Raw genomic sequence first — 21,928 nt, forward strand, 5'->3', positions numbered from 1 at the left:
CTTGTGCATTGCTGATGGAACTGTAAAATGGCACAGCCACTGTGAAAAACAGCTTGGCAGTTCCTCAAAAAATTATATATAGAATTACCATATGGTCCAGAAATTCCACTCTAAGGTGTATACGCAAAGGAACTGAAAACAGGGACTCGAACAGATATGTACAACAATGTTCACAGCAGCATTATTCAAAATACCAAAAAGATGGAAACAATCCACATGTCCACTGGCAGATGAATGGACAAACGAAATGTGGTATATCCATATGATGGAATATTATTCAGCCATAAAAAGAAATAAAATTCTGACACATACTACATGGTAGATGAACCTTGAAAACATTATGCTAAGTTTTAAAAAAGCCAGACACAAAAGGACAAATATTGTATGATTCTACTTACATGAGGTACCTAGAGTAGTCAAATTCATAGAGACAGAAAGGAGAATGGCATTTTTCCAGGGACTGGACAATAGGGAAATACAGAGATATTGTTTCATGGGTATGGTGTTTCAGTTTGGAAAGATGAAAAGGTTCTGGCACTGGATAACAGTATATGAATATGCATAATACCACTGAATTTACACTTAAAAACAGCTAAATGGTAAATTTTATGTTATATATATTTTACCGTTAAAAACATGAAGGTAAGAAAAAATCTGAAAAAAATCTTTGCAATGCAAATGTTAAATAAAGCTCTACAAGCTAATAGAAAAGTTACATAATATAGAAACTTGGACCTACACAATGAAGGGCACTAGAAGTGAAAAACTGGAGGGTTAAGGAAGAAATTATTTTCTTCATTTGTAAATATGTACATAGCTGATGATTTAAAGTAAAAATAACAAAACACTGTGAGGGCTATGATAAATGTAGAAGTAAAATATTTGACAAAAATGGCACAAAACATGGGAGAGTGGACATGGAAGTGTATTGGCAGAAGGTTCTTACACATTATTTGTGAGTTGAAATATTATTTGAAGGTACACTGTGGTAAGTTTAAGATGCAAAGTATGAAGCAACTCCCAAAAATAAAAATAAGTGGTATACTTAAGAAGACAACGGTGAAGGTAAAAGAGAATCCTAAAACATGTTTAATTAATTCAAAGAAGACAGAAAAGGGGAATAAAAAAAAGTTGGAATAAACAAAAAACAAATAGTAACCACAGTGATAATTATACTGAATGTAAATAGTATAAGTGTTCCAATTAAAAAGAAGAGGTTGTCAGATTAGATAAATAAAGAAGACAATTATTTATAAGAAACCTATCTTAAATCTAAAGACACAAATAGGTTAAAAATAAAAGGATGAAAAATATATACTATGGAAATATTAATCCTAAGAAAGCTGGAGTGGCTATATCAATGTTAGCCAAAATGGATCTCAGAACAAAGATATTTCATAATGACAGATGGGTTAATACATCAAGAAGACATAATAATCTCAAGTGTGTATACAGCTAATAACAGAGCATGAAAACCCATGAAGCAAAAACTGGTAGAATTGAAAGAAAAGGCAAATCCCACAATTATAGGACCCTTATCGTATTCTCTAATTCAGTTATAAGTAGACCAAAAAAAAAAAAAAAAAAAATCAGCAAGGATACAGATCTTAGCAAGATAATCAACAAACCTGACCTAACTGATTTTTATAAATGAATACCCATACTTTCCAAAAACTCAGAGCATTTGCCAAGACAGATCATCAAATTTAAAAGAATTGAAATCATAGATTCTATTCTCTAACCACAGAAAAATAAATTAGAACTCAATAAGAGAAAAAGATCTAGGAAAAAAACACCTAGTTAGTGTTTATCTAGACTTCTAAATAAATCTTGGGTCAGAGAAAAAATCACAAGGGAAATCAGAAAAAAATGTAACTACATCAAAATGTGTGGGATACAGATAAAGAAGTGCTTAGAGGGAAATGTATAGCTTTCACTGGTGTTTTATTTAGAAAAAAAAAAAAAAGGTCCAAAATCAGTTATCAGCTATTTAAGTTTCAATCTTCTTTTTTTCTTTTTTTTTTTTTTTGAGATGGAGTTTCGCTCTTGTTGCCCAGGTTGAGTGCAATGGCACAATCTCGGCTCACTGCAGGCTCCGCCTCCCAGGTTTAAGCAATTCTGCTGCCTGAGCCTCCCAAGTAGCTGGGATTACAGGTGCCCATGACCACGCCTGGCTAATTGTTTGTACTTTTAATAAAGACAGGGTTTTGCCATGTTGGCCAGCCTGGTCTCGAACTCCTGGCCTCAGGTGATATACCCACCTCAGCCTCCCAAAGTGCTGGGATTACAGAGGTGAGCCACCATGCCTGGCCAAGTTTCAATCTTATGAAGCTAGCAGAAGAGCAAATTACATCCAAAGAAAGTAAAACAACGGCAATTAAAAAAAAAAAAAGCAGAAACCAATAAAATAGAAAATGGAAAAAACAGAAAGTCAACAAAAACTTTTTAAAAGATCAATAAAATGGATAAACCTCTACTACCTATTATAGATTGAGCAAAATGAATTCTAGAATGAGCAAAAAAAAAAAGGAGATAGACACAAATTATGAATATCAAACATGAAAGAGGGCATATCACTGCAAATCCTACAGACATTTAAAGAAATAAGAGAATATTTTGAATATTATGCCAATAAATTCAAAAACTTGAATGGACAAATTTATTGAAAGATACTAATTACTAAAACTGACTCAGAAACAGAAAATGTGAATAGTACTATATTCATTTTAAAAATTAAATTTAAAAGTAAAAATCTTCCCAAATATAACATATAAGGGCAAGATGGCTTCCCTGGTGAATTCTTTTTTTTTTTTTTTTTTTTTGAGACGGAGTCTCACGCTGTGTCACCCAGGGTGGAGTGCAGTGGCGCGATCTTGGCTCACTGCAAGCTCCGCCTCCCAGGTTCACGCCATTCTCCTGCCTCAGCCTCCGAGTAGCTGGGACTACAGGCGCCCGCCACCACGCCCGGCTAGTTTTTTGTATTTTTAGTAGAGACGGGGTTTCACCATGTTAGCCAGGATGGTCTCGATCTCCTGACCTCGTGATCCACCCGCCTCGGCCTCCCAAAGTGCTGGGATTACAGGCTTGAGCCACCGCGCCCGGCCCCCTGGTGAATTCTATCAAAAATTTAAGGAAGAAGTAATACCAATACTTCCCAACTCATTTTATAAAGCCAACATTACCTTGATATCAAAGCCAGATAAAGACATTACAAAAAACTATACACCAATATTCTTATGAACATAGATGCAAAGAATCCTTAACAAAATTTAGCAAATCAAACCTAACAACTGTAAAAAATGAGGCCTACACTATGACCAAGCGGGTTTTATTACACTAATTTACAGTCAGGCCAACATTAAAAAACTAATCAACGTAATTTACCATATCAACAGGATATGGGAGAAAAAACATATAATCCTACCAAGGAATGCAGTAAAATTTTAAATATAAAATCCAACATCTACTCACTATAAAAATGTTCAGCCAACTAGCGATAGAAGGAAACTTCTTTAGCCTGACAAAAAGGCATACACAGAACACCTAGCACGAATTTCATACGGAACAGTGAGGGACCAGAATGTTTTCCACCACAAGGTTGTGAACAAGGCAAGGGTATCCATTCTCATCACTCTAATTCAGCCTTGTACTGCATGAAAGGTAAACACCGTAAAGGAAGAAGTAAAATAGTATTTTCCACAGAATGAAACATACAACTTTGTGTACCTAGAAAGTCCTGAAGAAACTTCAAAAGTATCAGCTAGAACCAATAAGTAATTTAGCAAGTCGCAGGTTACAGGGTAAACATACAAAAATGAATTCTATTTCTACAATAGTAACGAATAACTGGAAAATGAAATTATAAGTGGAATCATACAATATCTATCCCTTTATGACTGGCTCATTTTATTTCATATAATGTCTTCAAGTTTCATCTATGTTGTAGTACATGTCAGAATTTCCTTCATTTTTAAGGCTCAATAATATTCCATTGTATGTATATACCACATTTTGTTTATTCGTTTATTTATCAGTGGACATTTTGGTTGTTTCCACCTTTTTGCTATTGTTAGTAACACTCCTATGAACATTGGTGTACAAGTATCTGAGTACTTGCTTTCAATTCTATTGGATAGTTGCCTAGAAATGTTATTTCTGGATCATATGGTAATTCTGCATTTAACTTTTAGAGGAATCAGAAACAAGATTTTTCAGTTGAACATACAGAAAGGAAGAAAATTAGAATGGGCCCTCTGGTACTGGAATGGAACTGGATGTATTGGTATAAACACTCATAATTTTCAGTGTACAGACAGACAGATACAGAAAAAATATATAAATGTACATATCTATGATTCTGGGTTTGTGTATGTATTGTGTATATTCTCTAGCTGTCTGCTGAAAGGGCCTGGAGCAGCAACTCCAAAAGCAATGAGCAAAGCTAACTCCCAGAACGCAGCGTTTAAATGTTATTTTTCACTAAATGGAACCAGGGTTCCTTGGAGAAATGGCTGAATCCAAGACTAGGGCAGGGAAAATATAAGGTGAGCCTGGAACACTATCTTGTGCCAAAAAATAAGGAAGTGTTCCAAGAATGATTGATATATGTCAGAAAGACACAATCAACTTAACTGGCTTCCCATTTGAGTACCAAAACAAATCTTATAACCCACTGAATAAAATGGAAAATCATAAGTCCATAAAGACATAAATGAGTAAATTGAATGTTTTATAAGGACATGTCATTTATATAATTTCAGAGTTCTTCCCCATAAAGTCCTCTCTTATAAAGGCAAAAAGATAACTATAAAGTTATATTTTTTACCTAGCAGATATCATATTAATCAAGTTATCAATCATTAATAATGAGAGAAAATGAAACTGTGTGCCACCTCATAAGATGCAATGAGCAGAAGGCATCACTTCTGTCACATTCCTGCTGAAGATAAATAACCTCAGTCTTATAAGGAGAAAACCCAAATTAAGAGACATTCTAGCTAAGCTGTAATATTCTGAAGTGTCAAAATCATGACAGTAAAGGAAAGACTGAGGAAGTGTTCCAGACTGAAGAATTTACTAAAGTGATAACTAAATGCAATGCATGGTTCTGACTGGATTCTTTTGCTTTTATAAAAGCATTATTAAGACAACTGCTAAAATTTAAACCGGTTCTGAGTATTAGATGGCAACGCTGAATCAATTTTTTAACCTCCTGATTCTTATTGGTTATATTGTGATTATGTATAAGAATGCCTTTGCTTATAAGACATAGACACTAAAGTATTTCAGGGTGAGGGAACATCAGGGCAACAACATACTCTCAAACGGCTCAATAAAAAAAGATGTTTGTATTGTACTTCCAATTTCTCTATAATGTTGTGACAGTCAAACCTTTAAAAAGCTAAAATAACCAAAAGATAAATTTACTGGGCAGACAGTTGGTCAATTAACGAAGTAGTTTTCAAAGGTAAAGTTATCTTTCCACACCCAGTATCCATGAATGAAAACGTTCTACATGACAATTGTAGATACTATTACCACTGAATAGCTACACTCATGTCGACTGGGTTGCTATACGTATTTATTTCATTAATGTATCTACACATCAAAAAAACTTAGAGGAATGGCTGAATTTTGTCAACTTTCTCTGAAATATTCACCAAGTTCACTCAATATGATAAAGAAGATTTGAAATTTTTGAGCATTAAACATTTCCACCATAGAGAACACTACTGTTTTCTCCAAGCTCTCAAAAAATTATAATTATTGGACCCGGCGCAGTGGCTCACTCCTGTAATCCCAGCACTTTGGGAGGCTGAGGCGGGCAGATCATTTGAGGTCAGGAGTTTGAAACACGCCTGGCCAACAAGGCGAAACCCCGTCTCTACTAAAAATAAAAAGAAATTAGACAGGCATGGTGGCAGGCACCTGTAATCCCAGCTACTCGAGAGGCTGAGGCAGGAGAATTGCTTGAACCCAGGAGGTGGAGGTTGCAGTGAGCCAAGATTGCACCACTACACTCCAGCCTGGGTGACAGAGCAAGACTCCACCTCAAAAAAAAAAGCCATAATTATTGGAGCTGAAGGAAACACTCAAACAATTAGTCATCCATTCTATCATCCTACCCCTAGGTAAATTTGCAGACAAGGCAAGAGATTCACACTAACTCCACTAACCTCTGGCCTAACTTAACCAAGATTAACAGTATTGAACAGGGGTCGGCAAACTTTTTCTCTAAAAGGTCAGAGATTTTCCTGCTGGCTGAACATGAAAAGAAAGAAAAGAAAAATAAATAAATAGAGGGACAGAGAGTAAATATTTTAGGTTTTGTGAGCCATATGGTCTCTATCACAACTACTCAACTTTACTATTGTAACACAAAAGTTCCATAGACAATATGTATAAACAAATGTAAAATGCGTTCAAAAAAACTTTATTTATAAAAACAGGCAGCAGGCTGTATTCCGCCCATAGGTCATAGTTTGCCAACCACTGGCAGAGGAAAAAAGATTACAACAAAAAAGTATCCAACAAAATAGACCTGCTAAATTTTACTATGACTATGATATATTAGGTGAAAAATAAAAGCTATACACTATAATCTTAATTTTGTGTGTGGGGAGTATACATGTAATATATGTGTAATATATGTAATATATACTACATAACAAATATATGTAATATATACTACAGTATCAACCCCTTTACAGGGGTTGAGCCCTGTACAACACCTGATTATAGGAGTGAGCCACTGCACTCAGCCCAATAATTACGATTTTTTTGCCAGCTTGTAGAAAACATAGTAGTGTTCTCTATGGTGGAAATGTTTACTACATAACAAATATATATATACTTGTAATATATATACTACATAACATATATACTATTATGTAACAAATATGGCAACCTATACTACATAACAAAAATGGCAACAAATTCTACTTATCTTTGTATATAAGCCCCCTTTCAAGGTTACTTTGTAGCTCTTTCCACCAAGATGTGAGCTTTACCACTTGAGTCTGGATTTGGTCATGTGATTTGCTTTTGGTGACTGGAACATTAGCAAACCTGACACAAACAGAGACTCAAAAGGCATTTGCACACTGGGGCTTGTTCTCTTGCTGCTCTTGGAACCCTGAGGCCACCACATACATAAACCAGAATTAGCCTGCTAGATGATGAGACAGACCCACCTCATGGTCCCAGCTGACTACCAGTCAACTCCCTGAAGCAGGGCTGCCTTGCTGACTTAACAGCTGACCTGCAGTTGACCACAGACGCATGAGTAGGCCACCTGAGATCAGCAGAAGAAATGCCCAGCTGAGCCCAGCCTAAATTGCTGACCCCCACAACAGTAAGCTAAATAAATGGTTGGTTTGTTACAGCAATAGATAACATTGCATGTGTATGTGCACGCACGTGTGTGCACTTAAGAATAGACAGCAGGCAAAATATCGGGTTGATACTGAGGAGACAGTTTAATTCAGGATTAATGTTAATAATTTAAGTACACATTTTGGTGGTTCTCAAATTTTCTTAGATGATGCTTTTATATTCAGAAAAAAAGTTATTTAGAAATATAAAATTTAGTTCAATATAAAAGAGTATTTTTCATTATTTCCAGTAAATATTGAGTCTAAAAATATGGACATCTTGACCTGATGTCTTTAAATGGATAGATTTTAAGTTCTAACAGAGAGTTTGGAGATAAATAGTTATAGGTACATAGAAAACTAACCAAAGGACAAGACAACTACTAGCACCAAAAAAAAAAAAAAAATACTGGTTTGGGGAAAGAACTGTAATCAGTTTTAAATATTTACAGAATTACAATAATACAAATGCCAAATGCTGGGAGGCTAAAGGGGAGAAGTAATGAGAAAGGAGAAAAGGATAGGAGGAAGACAACAGAAAGTATCTAACACTGAAAACTCAAGAGAAAAGCAAAATATGCATGCTACTTCAGAAACTATCAGAATAAAAAGGAAAAATGATTGAAAATTATTTACTTCAGATAGTGGGAATTGGTGAAGAATAGAATTAGGGCAGGGGTCTACTGCTTTTCTGTTTGAAGCCAAGTGGAATTCTTTGACATATTTTTTCACACACACTGTGAAAAAAAATAAAAATTTAAAGAGGAAAAAAAAAGTCCAGGAACCAATCCAAGTACATATAACAATCTAGTACATGATAATAGCAAAACTTCAAAACAGGAAAAATTATTAAGTGACACTGGGACAACTGATCAACTATTTGGGAAAATATGCAATTAGAGCCTGACCTCATACATGCATGAAAATAAATCCCATAAACAAGAGAGTTAAATGCACAAACAAAACTATAAAAGAACTATTAAAAATATCCTTATAAATTTATAGAAAAGGATCTAGAAAGATCCTCATGAAAGTGTTCATGGTGTTTGCTTCTGGGAAGCAGAAAGGGGGATGGGATTAATATAAGGGAGAACATTTTAATTTTTATTCTCTATTGGTTTTTATAATGTTAAAGGTTTTTCAAAAAATGTTATTACTCTTTTTTTTTTTTTTTTTGAGACAGGGTTTCGCTCTGTCACCCAAGCTGGAATGCAGTGGCATGATCACAGGTCACTGTAACCTCCACCTCCCAGGTTCAAGCAATCCTCCTGCCTCAGCCTACTGAGTAGCTGGGACCACAGTCATGAGCCACCACACCCAGCTAATTTTGTTTATTTTTTGTAGAGACAGGGTCTCGCTATGTTGCCCAGGCTGAACTCAAACTCCTGGGCTCAAGTGATCAGCCTACCTCAGCCTCCCCAAGTGCTGGGATTACAGGCATAAGCCACCATGATTGGCCAAAAACAATTTTTAAATCTGCATTAAGTCACCTGTATTTAACAATACTGTCATAACCTCTTAGGTATAAGGATCTGAGTAAAAATTGTGAGCTACAAGAAATAGCGGTGAATCATGCATCTACTTAACTATGGCCATTTCTTTCATTCATTTATTCAACAAATAATACGAGTAGTTACTAAGTGCAGGCTCTGTGCCAGATGCTGGTTATAAAAAATTGAAAAAAAGAGACATTGCACTTGTCCTTATAGTCAGTCTGGTAATGAGGCAAACAAAACAGTTAAACCTACAAATAAATAAATAATTATAAATTTCAGTAAGCATTGTAAAGAAAAAAGACAGGGCCTTGAGACACTAGAAGAGGGATGAATCTGGAATAAATTACCTACACGGTAATGCATATAACATGACCTGTAACAGTATAAAAATGAACTGTCATCAAAAAGTCATCTGGCAGAGTTTATTCAGAGACAGAATAGTGAGGTGGTTTAGAGGACCAATTCCAGAGTCAGACTGCCTGGGTTTTAATCCAGCTTCTACTCACCAGGTTTGTGACATGAACAAGTTATTTAAATACTCTGTGCCTCAGTTTCCTCAGGTATAATTGGGAAAAATATTAATACCTTCCTGATAGGGTTGTTATAAAGACTGAGTTAAATCTTTTATTCTGAAAACTGTCAAACCCAAAGAAAAGTTAAAAGAACATGACAATAAGCATCAACTCACATGAACCTGTATTTGCCAGGTGAATTAATATTTCTAAAGTGCTTAGAAGAGTGTCTGGCATATAATACAGTAAGCATCAGTATCACCATACATATGCAGTTGTGTTAAATAGCTATTTTAAATAAAAGTAAATTAAAAGCATAAATTAAAAGAAAGAAGGGTAGGAAGGAAGAAAAAATGGGGTATGGGAGGAAGAAAAAGGAAAAACAAAACAGCCTAAGGATCACCCCAGTGTTAACACTTTGTAAGAAGGTCAACAGCGCACTCTGCTGGACCCAAGTGTCTTCCACACACCAGGCCCAAGTTATGAATTAAAATAATATGCTACTGCTACATTAAATCAAATATAATTACTTTAATTAAAGTACATAAAGAATGTTAGCACTTATTTATGAATAAATAAAAAGCAGGTATAAGCATAAGAATGTATCTGAAGACAACCCTATCTATTGTGAGGGTTTACTAAAAAAATGAACAGAATATAAATAAATCTAGAGAAAATTATTAGGAATGATAGAACAAAATAATATCAAAATGTTAACATACTATTCTAAAAAACAATGTTTTCCTTAACTATATTTTGACCACGTGGAGGCAGATGCCTCACTAGATCTTTGACATATGAATTGTCAGATTAAGAAAATGAATCTAAACTGTAAGGAAAGGGATCAAGCAGTGGACACTAGAAAGTTAATCATATAAGAAAAGGTACTGACACTATTTTCCGACTTGAAAAGAAAGTTAGGAGACTAGAAATGATAGAAAAATAAAGAGACAACTGTCTAATTCTCCAATCCACTGGGTGGAAACAATTATTTTCATAAAAACTAAAAAAATTTGAAGAACCTAAAAAGTTTAACGTCAAATTCAGGGGAAAACAGAAATCATGAAACTAATTTATCATTTAATTTATAGAAGAAGATATGTCAAAAGTAATGCAACTGCGGATTTGAAAAACATGAGGACTCTAAGACTTACACCTTAGTTTGAGAACTAAACTATTAATTTATGAATTCAAATAAATATTTTTATTTAAAAACAATACTGTACTCCCTAGTATCATATAATAAAAAGCAAGACAGGAAAAGCGTCCTTGGAATTTAAAGGTGCTAGAATTCAATTAGGTATAAAGTATCTCCTGACCTTGTGATCTGCCCGCCTTGGCCTCCCAAAGTGCTGGGATTACAGTTGTGAGCCACCGTCCTGGCTAACACGGTGAAACCCCGTCTCTACTAAAAATACAAAAAATTAGCCGGACGTGGTGGCGGGCGCCTGTAGTCCCAGCTACTCCGGAGGCTGAGGCAGGAGAATGGCGTGAACCTGGGAGGCGGAGCTTGCAGTGAGCCGAAACCCGCCACTGCACTCCAGCCTGGGGGACAGAGCGAGGCTCCGTCTCAAAAAAAAAAAAAAAAAAAAAAAAAGATGTAAGGTATCATTAAATCCAGTCCCACATTCTTTTTCCTTCCATATAAAGGAACTGGTTTTGACACAAAAGTTACTTACCCAAGTCTCTCAATTTACCATAAAACATATATATATATATAAAGGTTGGAGCCCAAACCTTGATTTCTGCTAAGGCACCAACAGTTTTACCCATTCTTGCTTTTGCACCACCAGTACAAATGTCAAGACAATCTAAAAGGCAATAACATTTTTTCCTTTTTTTTTTTTTTTTTTTTTTTGAGATGGGGTCTGTCTCACTGTCATCCAGGCTGGAGTGCAGTGGTGCAAGCTTGGCTCAGTGCAACCTTTGCCTCCTGGGCTCAAGCCATCCTCCCACCTCAGCCTCCCCAGTACCTGGGACTATAAGTGCGCGCCCCAACACCCGGCTAATTTTTGTACTTTTTACAGAATCAGGGTTTCGCCATATTGCCCAGGCTGGTCTCAAACTCGTGAACTCAAGTGATCCGCCCACCTTGGCCTCCCAAAGTGCTGGGATTACAAGCGTGAGCCACCACACCTGGCCTACAACATCTTAATATTATTACAAAAATAATTTTCACCTCACAGACCACCCCCCAAAAAAATTTCAATATCTGGAACTCCCTGGACTCCTCCTTAAGAACTGTTGCGCTAAGGATCCTGAAAGAACTTTAAGGAGTTGGAGAGTTTACAAACATTAAAATACAGAACAGAAAAAATTACTTTCAGATCTCTCTCTAGTCTAATTCTCTTATTTTATAAATGAGGAACTGAGGCATAGATGAATAGACTTTGCCATCCCACACATTAGTAACAGATGTGACAGCATTGAGGACTTCTGAGTTGGTTTCTACTGTCCTTTGTATTATACTATTCTTCCTCTTGTGTCAAAAATTGATTTAGAAAATTCCATATTTTCCTTCTTTAAAACTAAACAATGGCATTAATACATACTTTCCGTGGAGAAAAGGAGTTTATCTTTCCCGATGGGGAGTTGAGTTTTACAGTCTTTCCTGAATCAACTTTTGCATCCAAATTGTGTACTTCCGTTCCAAAGCAATGACGTTTTCTAATCTGTAAACACAGAACCAAAATGAAGTTTAAGCTAAACTAGAAGTTTAACTGGCTAGTTGTTCTCAAAGGCCAAAACAGCTCTATGAATTTTTTTTCTGCATCCAAAAAAAGACTATTTCTAACCGGCAATAATAAAATAAATTTTAAAAATGCAAATAAGCACCTAATTACAACACTTAAATGAAATAGAACATAGTAACGACTCATGAATCTTAGCCAAACTATCTTTAATTAGTGATGTATCAAAATTAGAGTATTGTAAAATGAACTTCTCATAAAATACTCCCATCATATGGACATCAAATATAGTATTATTGCAAAGTCCAATCACATATCTGATTGGAAAATAAATCAAAATTTAAGCATAATTCTATACTGAAAAGAACTCAGAATAAAACTTTTAATGTAAATAGTCATGATTTCCTACAGGATGGAATAAATTACTCGATTACTATTATTACTGTTACTTCCTAGGTATTTGATAAACCAAGTTGTCTTTGACTAAATTTCTTTTATAAATATCACTAAGTTTTCTTTCCAAACTGTATCCATGCTTTTTCCTACTTGTGAAAGATCTATTCACTAACGTTATAACTGGGGAGAAAAGCATTTCTATTGGTAATCTCATTCCTGCCAAAAATGAAATGAGAACCAATGAAGTGAGGGAATAAATGTTTTATGTTGAGCCCTACCTGAGGACATGCAACTATATATACACATTTTGTCGGGGGGAAATCTCTATAGGTTCACACCTCATTTGCCATTGGTACTTTGATAAAAATAAACTAGTTCATTCATTTCTAAAAACAAGGCTGAATTATAGAAATTTATAAAGATTGTGAGTTGAACAGTTAAACTACATAAGAATGCAAGAACCTCGAGTATACTCAATTAAAAGTACCCAGTTACTTACCTACAAATAACATCCTAATTAATAATTTTTTTTATTTTATGTTTTTATTTATTTATTTTTTAGAGACAGGGTCTTGCTCTGTCACTGAGGTTGAAGCATAATTGCATGATCTTAGCTCACGACAGCCTTGAACTCCTCGGCTTGAGCAATCCTCCCTCCCAAGTAGCTGGGACTACAGGCTCATGCCACCACCCGGCTCTTTTTTTAAATTTTTTTTGTGGAGAAGGGAGTCTTGCTATGTCACCCAGGCTAGTCTCAAACTGCTGGACTCAAGAGATCCTCCCGCCTCAGCCTCCCAAAGTGCTAGGATTACAGTCGTGAGCCACTACATTCAGCCTAATAATTATCTTTTTTATTTGTAACTAAATCTATTAAAATCCCAGCCTTCCTATCTCACTGCCATGAATTCTGAGAAAATACTGTGTTCATCTGCATCCAAATTTCATTTAAAATATCTGGTAATTTGGCCGGGCGTGGTGGCTCATGCCTGTAATCCCAGCACTTTGGGAGGCCGAGGTGGGTGGATCACAAGGTCAGGAGTTTGAGACCAGCCTGACCAACATGGTGAAACCCCGTCTCTACTAGAAATACAAAAATTAGCTGGGCCTGGTGGTGCACGCCCGTAATCCCAGCTACTCAGGAGGCTGAGGCAGGAGAATTGCTTGAATCCGGGAGGTGGAGTTGCAGTGAGCCGAGATTGGGCCACTGTACAACAGAGCGAGAGCAACAGAGCAACAGAATTGGGCCTGAGCAACAGAGCGAGACTCCGTCTCAAAGAAAAAAATAAAATAAAACATATATATGTGGTAATTCAAGCCTTTTAGTAACTTTTAGAAATAAATATGCATATTTTATCATGTATCAATCTTAAAATTTCAGTAAGAATACATCTTGCCATTACATTAAAACTATCAATTCCAAAACATCCATAACATTAATAATCATATCAAAGGTATTTTAGCCAAAAGAAAATCCTATTTTAAGATAAAAACAATAGAGGAGTTAAAAAGTGCAAAGTAGTACATCACTAAGATATGCCTTAAGTAAATATTTTACTATCAAATTCCTCATATATAAGAAACACCATGCAGTTTCACTTGAGTGACATGTTACTGTGAATAATCTGCTATAATAACAAACTCCTTTGTAACAAGTAACTCTACAAAACGAAATTACAACAAATTACCATTTAATTTATGGCTGTCACATGACCCAACTAATCTCTACAAGTGTATTAAAAACTTGATACTTGACTACCTTGTTCAGCTGTAACTAACTGGATTATTTCACTGCCAAAAAACTCTGTTTACCTGCTGTGTAGTTTCTAAGGGTCGAATTCTTTTCTTCTCTACTTGAAAATCATCATTTTCATCTCTGTATATGGATGCCTGCTTCTTAGCAGATAACTTTGCAGCCAGAGTAGTTTTTTCAGGGGAGTCTTATATAAGAAGTAATAAAAAAAATAGCATAAGTAACTTACACGTAGGCAGTTTTTCTAGAAGAAAACTGGAACCAGGATGTAAGGTTTATTTCTAGAAATTTCATACCATAATCTAAAACATGAAACTTAAATATGTTTAAAAAGCACTTCTCTACCATTCAGTTTACTTTATCGAAGATCTTGAGAAACATGCTTTCAATAGGAAAAGTTCAATTTGATTTTTTAAATAGCTTTATGTACTTGTAGACTACTCCCAATAACATGATTTAAAATGTGTAACTGCAAGGATCTCTGAAGAAAATATATTTCATGTCTGTAAAAATCTTTCTTTACAGTATATCAACGTATCTTTTCTCTTAAGTTTCTCCACGTTCTTTAGACCAAAAACATTGATTATAGAATCAAGCTCATATAATCTGTCTTTTAATCTCATAATCCTGAAAGCTCCTTCTCAAGGTCATCAAGGACCTCTTAATCACCAAATAACATTAATTATCCCAATCTTACAAATGTGAACACTAGGTTTTTAAAAGTCCAGTAGCTTGCCCAGTATCATATGGTTATTAAATGGTAGAGCTTGGATGTGACTGAATCCTGCTGTGTGACTCCAACATCCATATATGTAACCTGTTAGGCATACAGCCAAACACTGTCTTCTTGGAACATAGCAAACACATTTTCTTCTTCCTTAATGTCTGTAACACTGTTCTTAACTATTCTCATACATTAGTTTCTCCCTTTTCCTAAATATAAATATTCTTAAAGGTAACTTCCTTCCTCTTTGCTTCTCTCTAAACATCCTCTCCACTCCCATGGCTTGAATTAATTTAGCAATTTTTTTTTTTTTTTTTTTTTGAGATGGAGTTTCCCTCTTGTTGCCCAGGCTGAAGTGCAATGGTGTGATCTCAGCTCACCACAATCTCCACCTCCCGGATTCAAGCGATTCTCCTGCCTCAGCCTCCTGAGTAGCGGGGATTATAGGCATGTGCCACCACACCCAGCTAATTTTGTATTTTTAGTAGAGACGGGGTTTCTCCATGTTGGTCAGGCTAGTCTCGAACTCCTGACCTCAGGTGATCCACCCACCTCAGCCTCCCAAAGTGTTGGGATTACAGGCGTTACCCACCGCACCCGGCCAACAATCATTTATTACATTGAGTCTATCCCACGGCCAGACACCATGGAAAAAACAGTGAAAAAGAGAATCCTTGGCCCTAAAGGATTTACAGCAGAGAAAGACCTACATGAGCAGGTCCAATACTGTTTTCAAAAAACAAGTTTAAGGCTGGCCCCACTGGCTCACGCCTTTAATTCCAGCACTTTGGAAGGTCAAGGCAAGAGGATCACTTGAGCCCAGGAGTGACCTGCCTGGGCAACGTGGCGAAATCCCATTTCTATTAAAAATACGAAAATTAGCTGTGCAAGGTGGTGCAGGCCTATAATCCCAGCTCCTCAGGAAGTTGAGGCATGAGAATCCCTCGAACCTGGGAGGCGGAGGTTGCAATGAGCTGAGATCGCGCCACGGCACTCCAGCCTGGGTGACAGAACAAGACTCTGTCTCCAAAAAAAAAAAAAAAGAAAGCTTGAGATTACGTAAACTTGGAAATGAACCTATGCCACACAGCACTGATTTTCAAGCTTTTTCTAAAGTGTAGGACTATTTTCTTTTTAAAGAAATGTTGCAGCTGGGCACAGTGGCTCACACCTGTAATCCCAGCACTTTGGGAGGCCGAGGCAGGTGGATCACCTGAGGCCAGGAGTTTGAGACCAGCCTGGCCAACGTGGCGAAAGCCCGTCTCTACTAAAAATACAAAAATTAGCTGGGCATGGTGGCGCACGCCTGTAATCCCAGCTACTTGGGAGGCTGAGGCAGGAGAATCACTTGAATCTGGGAGGCAGAGGCTGCAGTGAGCCAAGATAGTGCCACTGCACTCCAGCCTAGGTAACAGAAAGAGACTCCATCTCAAAAAAGAAAAAAAAAAAAAAGAAATGTTGCTTAAAATTTCCAAAATAGGGATGAAAGACCTAGAACTTCCCTGATCCACTTTCCCCCTTCCGAGTCATGTTTCTTTCTTTATAAGGTTCTTAGAAACACAGTTTGAAAACCACTATACTCTAAAAATCCTCATAGTTTTGCCTTTCAGAAGTAGGTCTTTAATGTACCTAGAATGGATTTTTGTATATGGTATAAAGTAGGGCTCCAATTTCAATTTTTTCCATATGGACATCTAATGGGCCCAGCACCACCCAAGTTCTTCCTTTCCCCTACAAGCTATAGAGGCACTTCTATAAAAATATCAAGTTTCTGGATACATGTGGGACTGAATTAGGGTTCTCTATATTTTTATATGGATCTATCACTGTGCTAACCTCAGTCTGTCTTAATTACTCTATATTTACATACAATAAATCAGTATATTTGGCGGATCAAATCTCTCGCCTTGACCTGCTTTTTCAAAACTGTCCTGGCTATCTTTAGTCCTTTGCATTTCCACATATATTTTAGATAAGACAGGTAATTTTGAGCTCCACATGTCCAGGCAACCAGTAAAATAACCACAAAATAAACCTAGATCAGTGATTCTTAACCGGACCAATTTTAACACCACCACTTCTCATCCCAAGCACACCGGGCAATGTCTAGAGACATTTTTGGTTGTCACAAAAAGAGCAGAGGTGGAAACACTACTGGCATCCAGTGCATAAAGGCCAGGGGTATTGCTACACATCTCACAAAGGAGAGCTCCTACGACAAAGAGTTATCCCACTCAAAATGTTAGTACTGCCACCGTGGAGAAACCCTGTCCCAAATAAATAAGGGGCAAACTGACATGGGCCCATCAAAAGGGTAGGGAACGTCCACCCAAAATGATCATTTAGTTTTAGAAAACTGAACTGCCATGTGCCAAATAAGGGTAACCCCAATTCATAAAAATAAAAATCATATTATCATCACACACAAAAAGGCTTATCTTCCTGGTCTTTATAGCAAGGGAGTTTGGAGGAAGTTCATCAAAGGGGTAAAATCTTTAAGATACAAAGTTAAAAAGAAAGAAGATATCTCCCGGTTATGTTTTTTAAAATCTTCAAGAAACCTAAGAAATGCCCAATAGAAAAATGGAGGCTGGGCACGGTGGCTCACGTCTGTAATCCAAGCACTTTGGGAGGCTGAGGTGAACGATCATTTGAGGTCAGGAGTTTGAGATCAGCCTGGCCAACATGGTGAAACCCCATTTCTACTAAAAATACAAAAATTAGCTGGGCATGGTGGCAGGTGCCTGTAATCCCACCTACTCAGGAGGCTGAGGCAGGAGAATTGCCTCAGCCTGGAAGGTGGTGGGTGCAGTGAGCTGAGATCGCACCACCTCACTCCAGCCTGAGCGACAGAGTGAGACTCCACCTCAAATAAAAAAGAAAAGAAAAATTGCAAACAACTTGATTAGGCAATTCACTAAAGAGGGTATCCAAACAACCAATAAACATATGAAGTCACCAGAGAAATACTAACTAAAACCCAATGAGAATACCACACACACACAAGAATGACTAACATTTTTTTTTTAAACTATAAATATCAAGTACTAACAAAAATGGTGAATAACTTTCATATACTGCTGCAGGGGTTGGAGAGATCTGACCAGGGAAGCATAAATTGGTTCAACCGCTTTAGAAAATGTTGTCAGTATCTACTATAGATATGTATATACTATGTATACATACGTAAACATATGTATATACTATGACCAGGAATGTGTCTATAGACAATACTTACCTATTTGCACCCCTTTGAACAACAATGTTCATAACAGCACTATTAAACAATACTGAAAACAACCCAATGCCTAACAACTGTAGAACAGATTAATAAACTGTGGTATAAAACAAGAAGTACTATTATATGCAACAGCATGAATGAATCTTACACAAATAAAATATTAAGCAAAAGACAGACACAAGAGTACATATATAATTCTATTTCTTTTTTTTTTTTTTGACACGGAGTTTCACTCTATTTCTATAAAAGGGCAAAACTCATCAATGGTCACAGGAGGACAAGAATTACCTATGGAAAGAAGAGACAGTGACTGAAAAAAGATGAAAAGGGCCTCTGGGGTGTTCATAATGCCTTTTTTTTTAAAATCTATGTAGTAGTTATGACAGTGAAAATCCATCAAGCTATATGCTTAGGATTTGCATTTTTCTATATTTAGGTTACAGATTAAAGGATTTACTTACAAATATAAAGAGAGTATCAGAATACAACCTTGATTTTTCCCATCTAGACTATTCTAAATAACACTGACTCACAGTAATGTCAAAATCAAGTTGTGTACATATGGATAACTCATTTTTGATGAAGATGCAAAGGCAATGTGGTGGATAAAGGATAGCCTTTTCAACATATGGTGCTGAACAATTGGATATCCACATGCAAAAAAATGAACTTGAATCCATACCTTGCACCATATACACACATTAACTCAAAATGGATCTTAGACCTAAATGTAAAACCTAAAATTTTATCTGATCAAAGGCTTGTATTCAAAATGTTTAAAGAAGTTTAAATAAGAAAACTATGGCCGGGCCCGGTGGCTCACGCCTGTAATCCCAGCACTCTGGGAGGCCGAGGTGGGCGGATCACGAGGTCAGGAGATCGAGACCATCCTGGCTAACACAGTGAAACCCTGTCTCTATTTAAAAATACAAAAAAGTAGCAGGGTGTGGTGGCGGGCGCCTGTAGTCCCAGCTAATCGGGAGGCTGAGGCAGGAGAATGGCGTGAACCCAGGAGGCAGAGCTTGCAGTGAGCCGAGATTGCGCCACCGCACTCTAGCCTAGGCGACAGAGGGAGACTCCGTCTCAAAAAAAAAAAAAAAAAAAAGAAAACTAATAAAAAATAGGCAAATATTTGAACAGACATATCATCAAACAAGATACACAGATAGCCAATAAGAACATGAAAATATGTGAAATAAAAATTTAAACCACAGTAAGATACCACTCCATGCCTAATAGAGTAGCTAACATTAAGGCCAGGTGTGATGGCTCATGCTTATAATCCCTGTGTGCTTTGGGCGGCTGAAGAAGGCGGATCACTTGAGCACAGGAGTTCAAGACAAGCCTAGGGAACATGGTAAAACCAACAAAAACCACCAAAATTAGCCAGGTGTGGTGATGCACGCCCGTAGTCCCAGCTACTCGGGAGTGTGAAGTGTGAGGATCACTTGACCCTGGGAGGCTGGGGTTGCAATGAGCCATATGAGCCAAGATCACAGTACTGTACCCAGCCTGGGCAACAGTGAAACTCTATCTCCAAAAAAAAAAAAAAAAAAAAAGAATGGCTAATATTAAAAGGACTGACCATACCAAGTGTACACAAGGACGTGAAGAAATTGGAACTCTCATAACTGCTGATGGGAATGTAAAATGGTATGACCACTTCATGAAACAGTTTAGAAATTTCTTAAAAAGTTGGCCAGGCATGGTGGCTCACGCCTGTAATCCCAACACTTTGTGAGGCCCAGATGGGTGGATCACCTGAGGTCAGGAGTTTGAGATCAGCCTGACCAACATGGTGAAACCCTATCTCTACTAAAAATACAAAAATTAGACAGGTGTGGTGGCACATTCCTGTAATCCCAGCTACTCGGGAGGCTGAGGCAGGAGAATCACTTGAACCCGAGAGGCAGAGGTTGCAGTGAGCTGAGATCGCGCCACTGCTCTCCAGCCTGGGCAAGAGTGACCCCGTCTCAAAAAAAAAAAAAAAAAAAAGGCTAAACATACACACCTACAAAGCAATCTGGTCATTCTGCTCCTAGTATTCAGCCAAGAGAAATGAAAACATACATCCATACAAAGATGTAGACACAAATGTTCATAGTATCTGTCTTTGTAATAGCCCAGAACTAGCAATCACCCAAATGTATGTAAACAGCTAATTAGATAACCAATTTGTGGTATATCTATGCACTCTTAATCAGAAACAAAAAAAAACAATTAATATATTAATATATGTAACAACATGGAGGAATCTCAAAATAATTGTCATAAGTGAAAGAAGCCAGACAAAATAAGTATACATCCTGTGTGAATCCATTTATATAAACTATAGAAAATGCAAACTAATCTATAGTAACAAAAAGCAGATAGGTGGTTGGATAGGGAGGTTAGTCACGGAGGGGTAGGAAGGAGGGATAACAAAGGTCCTGAGAAAACTTTTGGGGAAAGTGAGCATGTTTAAAAAACTTTGGAGAAAGTGAATACAGGGTTGGTGCGTATGTTCACTATCTTGATTCTGGTGAAAGTTTCATGGAGGTACATATGTCAAAATGTATCAAAGTGTACCATTTAGGCTGGGCCTGGTGGCTCACACCTATAATCCCAGCACTTTGGGAGGCCGAGGCAGGTGGGTCACTTGAGGTCAGGATTTCGAGACCAGCCTGGCCAACATGATAAAACCTTATCCCTACTAAAAATACAAAAAATTAGCTGGGTGTGGTGGCAGGCGCCTGTAATCCCAATTACTTGAGAGGCTGAGGCAGGAGAATTGCTCGAACCCAGGAAGTGAAGGTTGCAGTGAGCCGAGGTCACACCACTGTGCTCCAGCCTGGGCAACACAGCAAGATTCTGTCTCAAAAAAAAAAAATGTGTACCATTTAAATATATGCAATTTGTTATGTCAAGTAAACCTCAATAAAGTTGTTTTTAAAACGTTGTATATAAATATTATACACGAGAATTCCTATAATTTAGCTGAAAATTAATCCCAGTCATTCCTAACAACAAATATTTATCTAGCACCTACCATATGCCAGGCACCCTGCTAGAGTTCTAGGGATACAATGGTAAGCAAATTGACAATATTCCAAACCTCATGAAGTATATAGTCTGCCAAGGAAGCAGAGATTAATAAAAGGTTTAGATAGACACATATAATACAAACTGTAACAAGTGCTATAAAGGAAAGGTACACAATGAGAAGACAGACTATAATAGGAAAATCAAATCTACTCTGACAGAAAAATCAGTGATGGATACCCCAAGAAAGTCACATGTAAACTGAGGAAGAAAAGGATAAGTTGAAGATGGAACTTTGCTCAGAAAAGACAGTAATAGAAGCAAAGGCTCTGAGGAAAGAGAAAGCATAAATCTTTGAAGGAAAGGAAAGAAATCCAAAAGGCCAAAATCAAAACAATGCAGACAACACTATTGGTCACCTATTTAACAAGTATTCCACTCCTCTTTCCTCATTCCCACCGGAAGTTCAATTATCTACCATCCTTTGTATGGTTATGTGCTTTAGAGGAAGGTGACTCCATCCTTGATTTTAGGAAATGGATACTGTTTGTTTTGACTTAAGTCAATCATGGCAACCTGTGTCTCCCTGCCAGTGACTAGTAAAGAAATAGCATGAGTAAAAGCAGAAAAAAGGGTTATTGGATGCTCTAAACAAGAAATGGTAGTTTGGACTATGGAGGTACCAATGGATACAGAGATGTGCATGAAGAAATAAGAAAGGGCAA

At 37.0% G+C, this 21,928-nt stretch overlaps 1 protein-coding gene across 5 annotated transcripts in view; it reads right to left on the reverse strand.

Moving 5' to 3' along the window:
- BRIP1 (BRCA1 interacting protein C-terminal helicase 1) overlaps nt 1–21,928 on the reverse strand; it is a 181,017-nt gene that overhangs the window by 149,538 nt on the left and 9,551 nt on the right. For 4 of the 5 annotated variants that reach the window (XM_003912850.5, XM_017950661.3, XM_017950662.3 and 1 more), the window contains exons 5-6: nt 14,277–14,404; nt 11,934–12,053 (exon numbers count right to left, since the gene is read on the reverse strand). In XM_003912850.5, coding sequence (XP_003912899.3) covers nt 11,934–12,053; nt 14,277–14,404 — 248 coding nt within the window. Of the gene's footprint in view, nt 1–11,933; nt 12,054–14,276; nt 14,405–21,928 lie in introns of those variants that run through there. The other variant, XM_017950663.3, reaches the window with a different exon arrangement.

The sequence above is a fragment of the Papio anubis genome, chromosome 17 (genome assembly GCF_008728515.1).
Source record: "Papio anubis isolate 15944 chromosome 17, Panubis1.0, whole genome shotgun sequence".
NCBI classification, from domain to species: domain Eukaryota; kingdom Metazoa; phylum Chordata; class Mammalia; order Primates; family Cercopithecidae; genus Papio; species Papio anubis.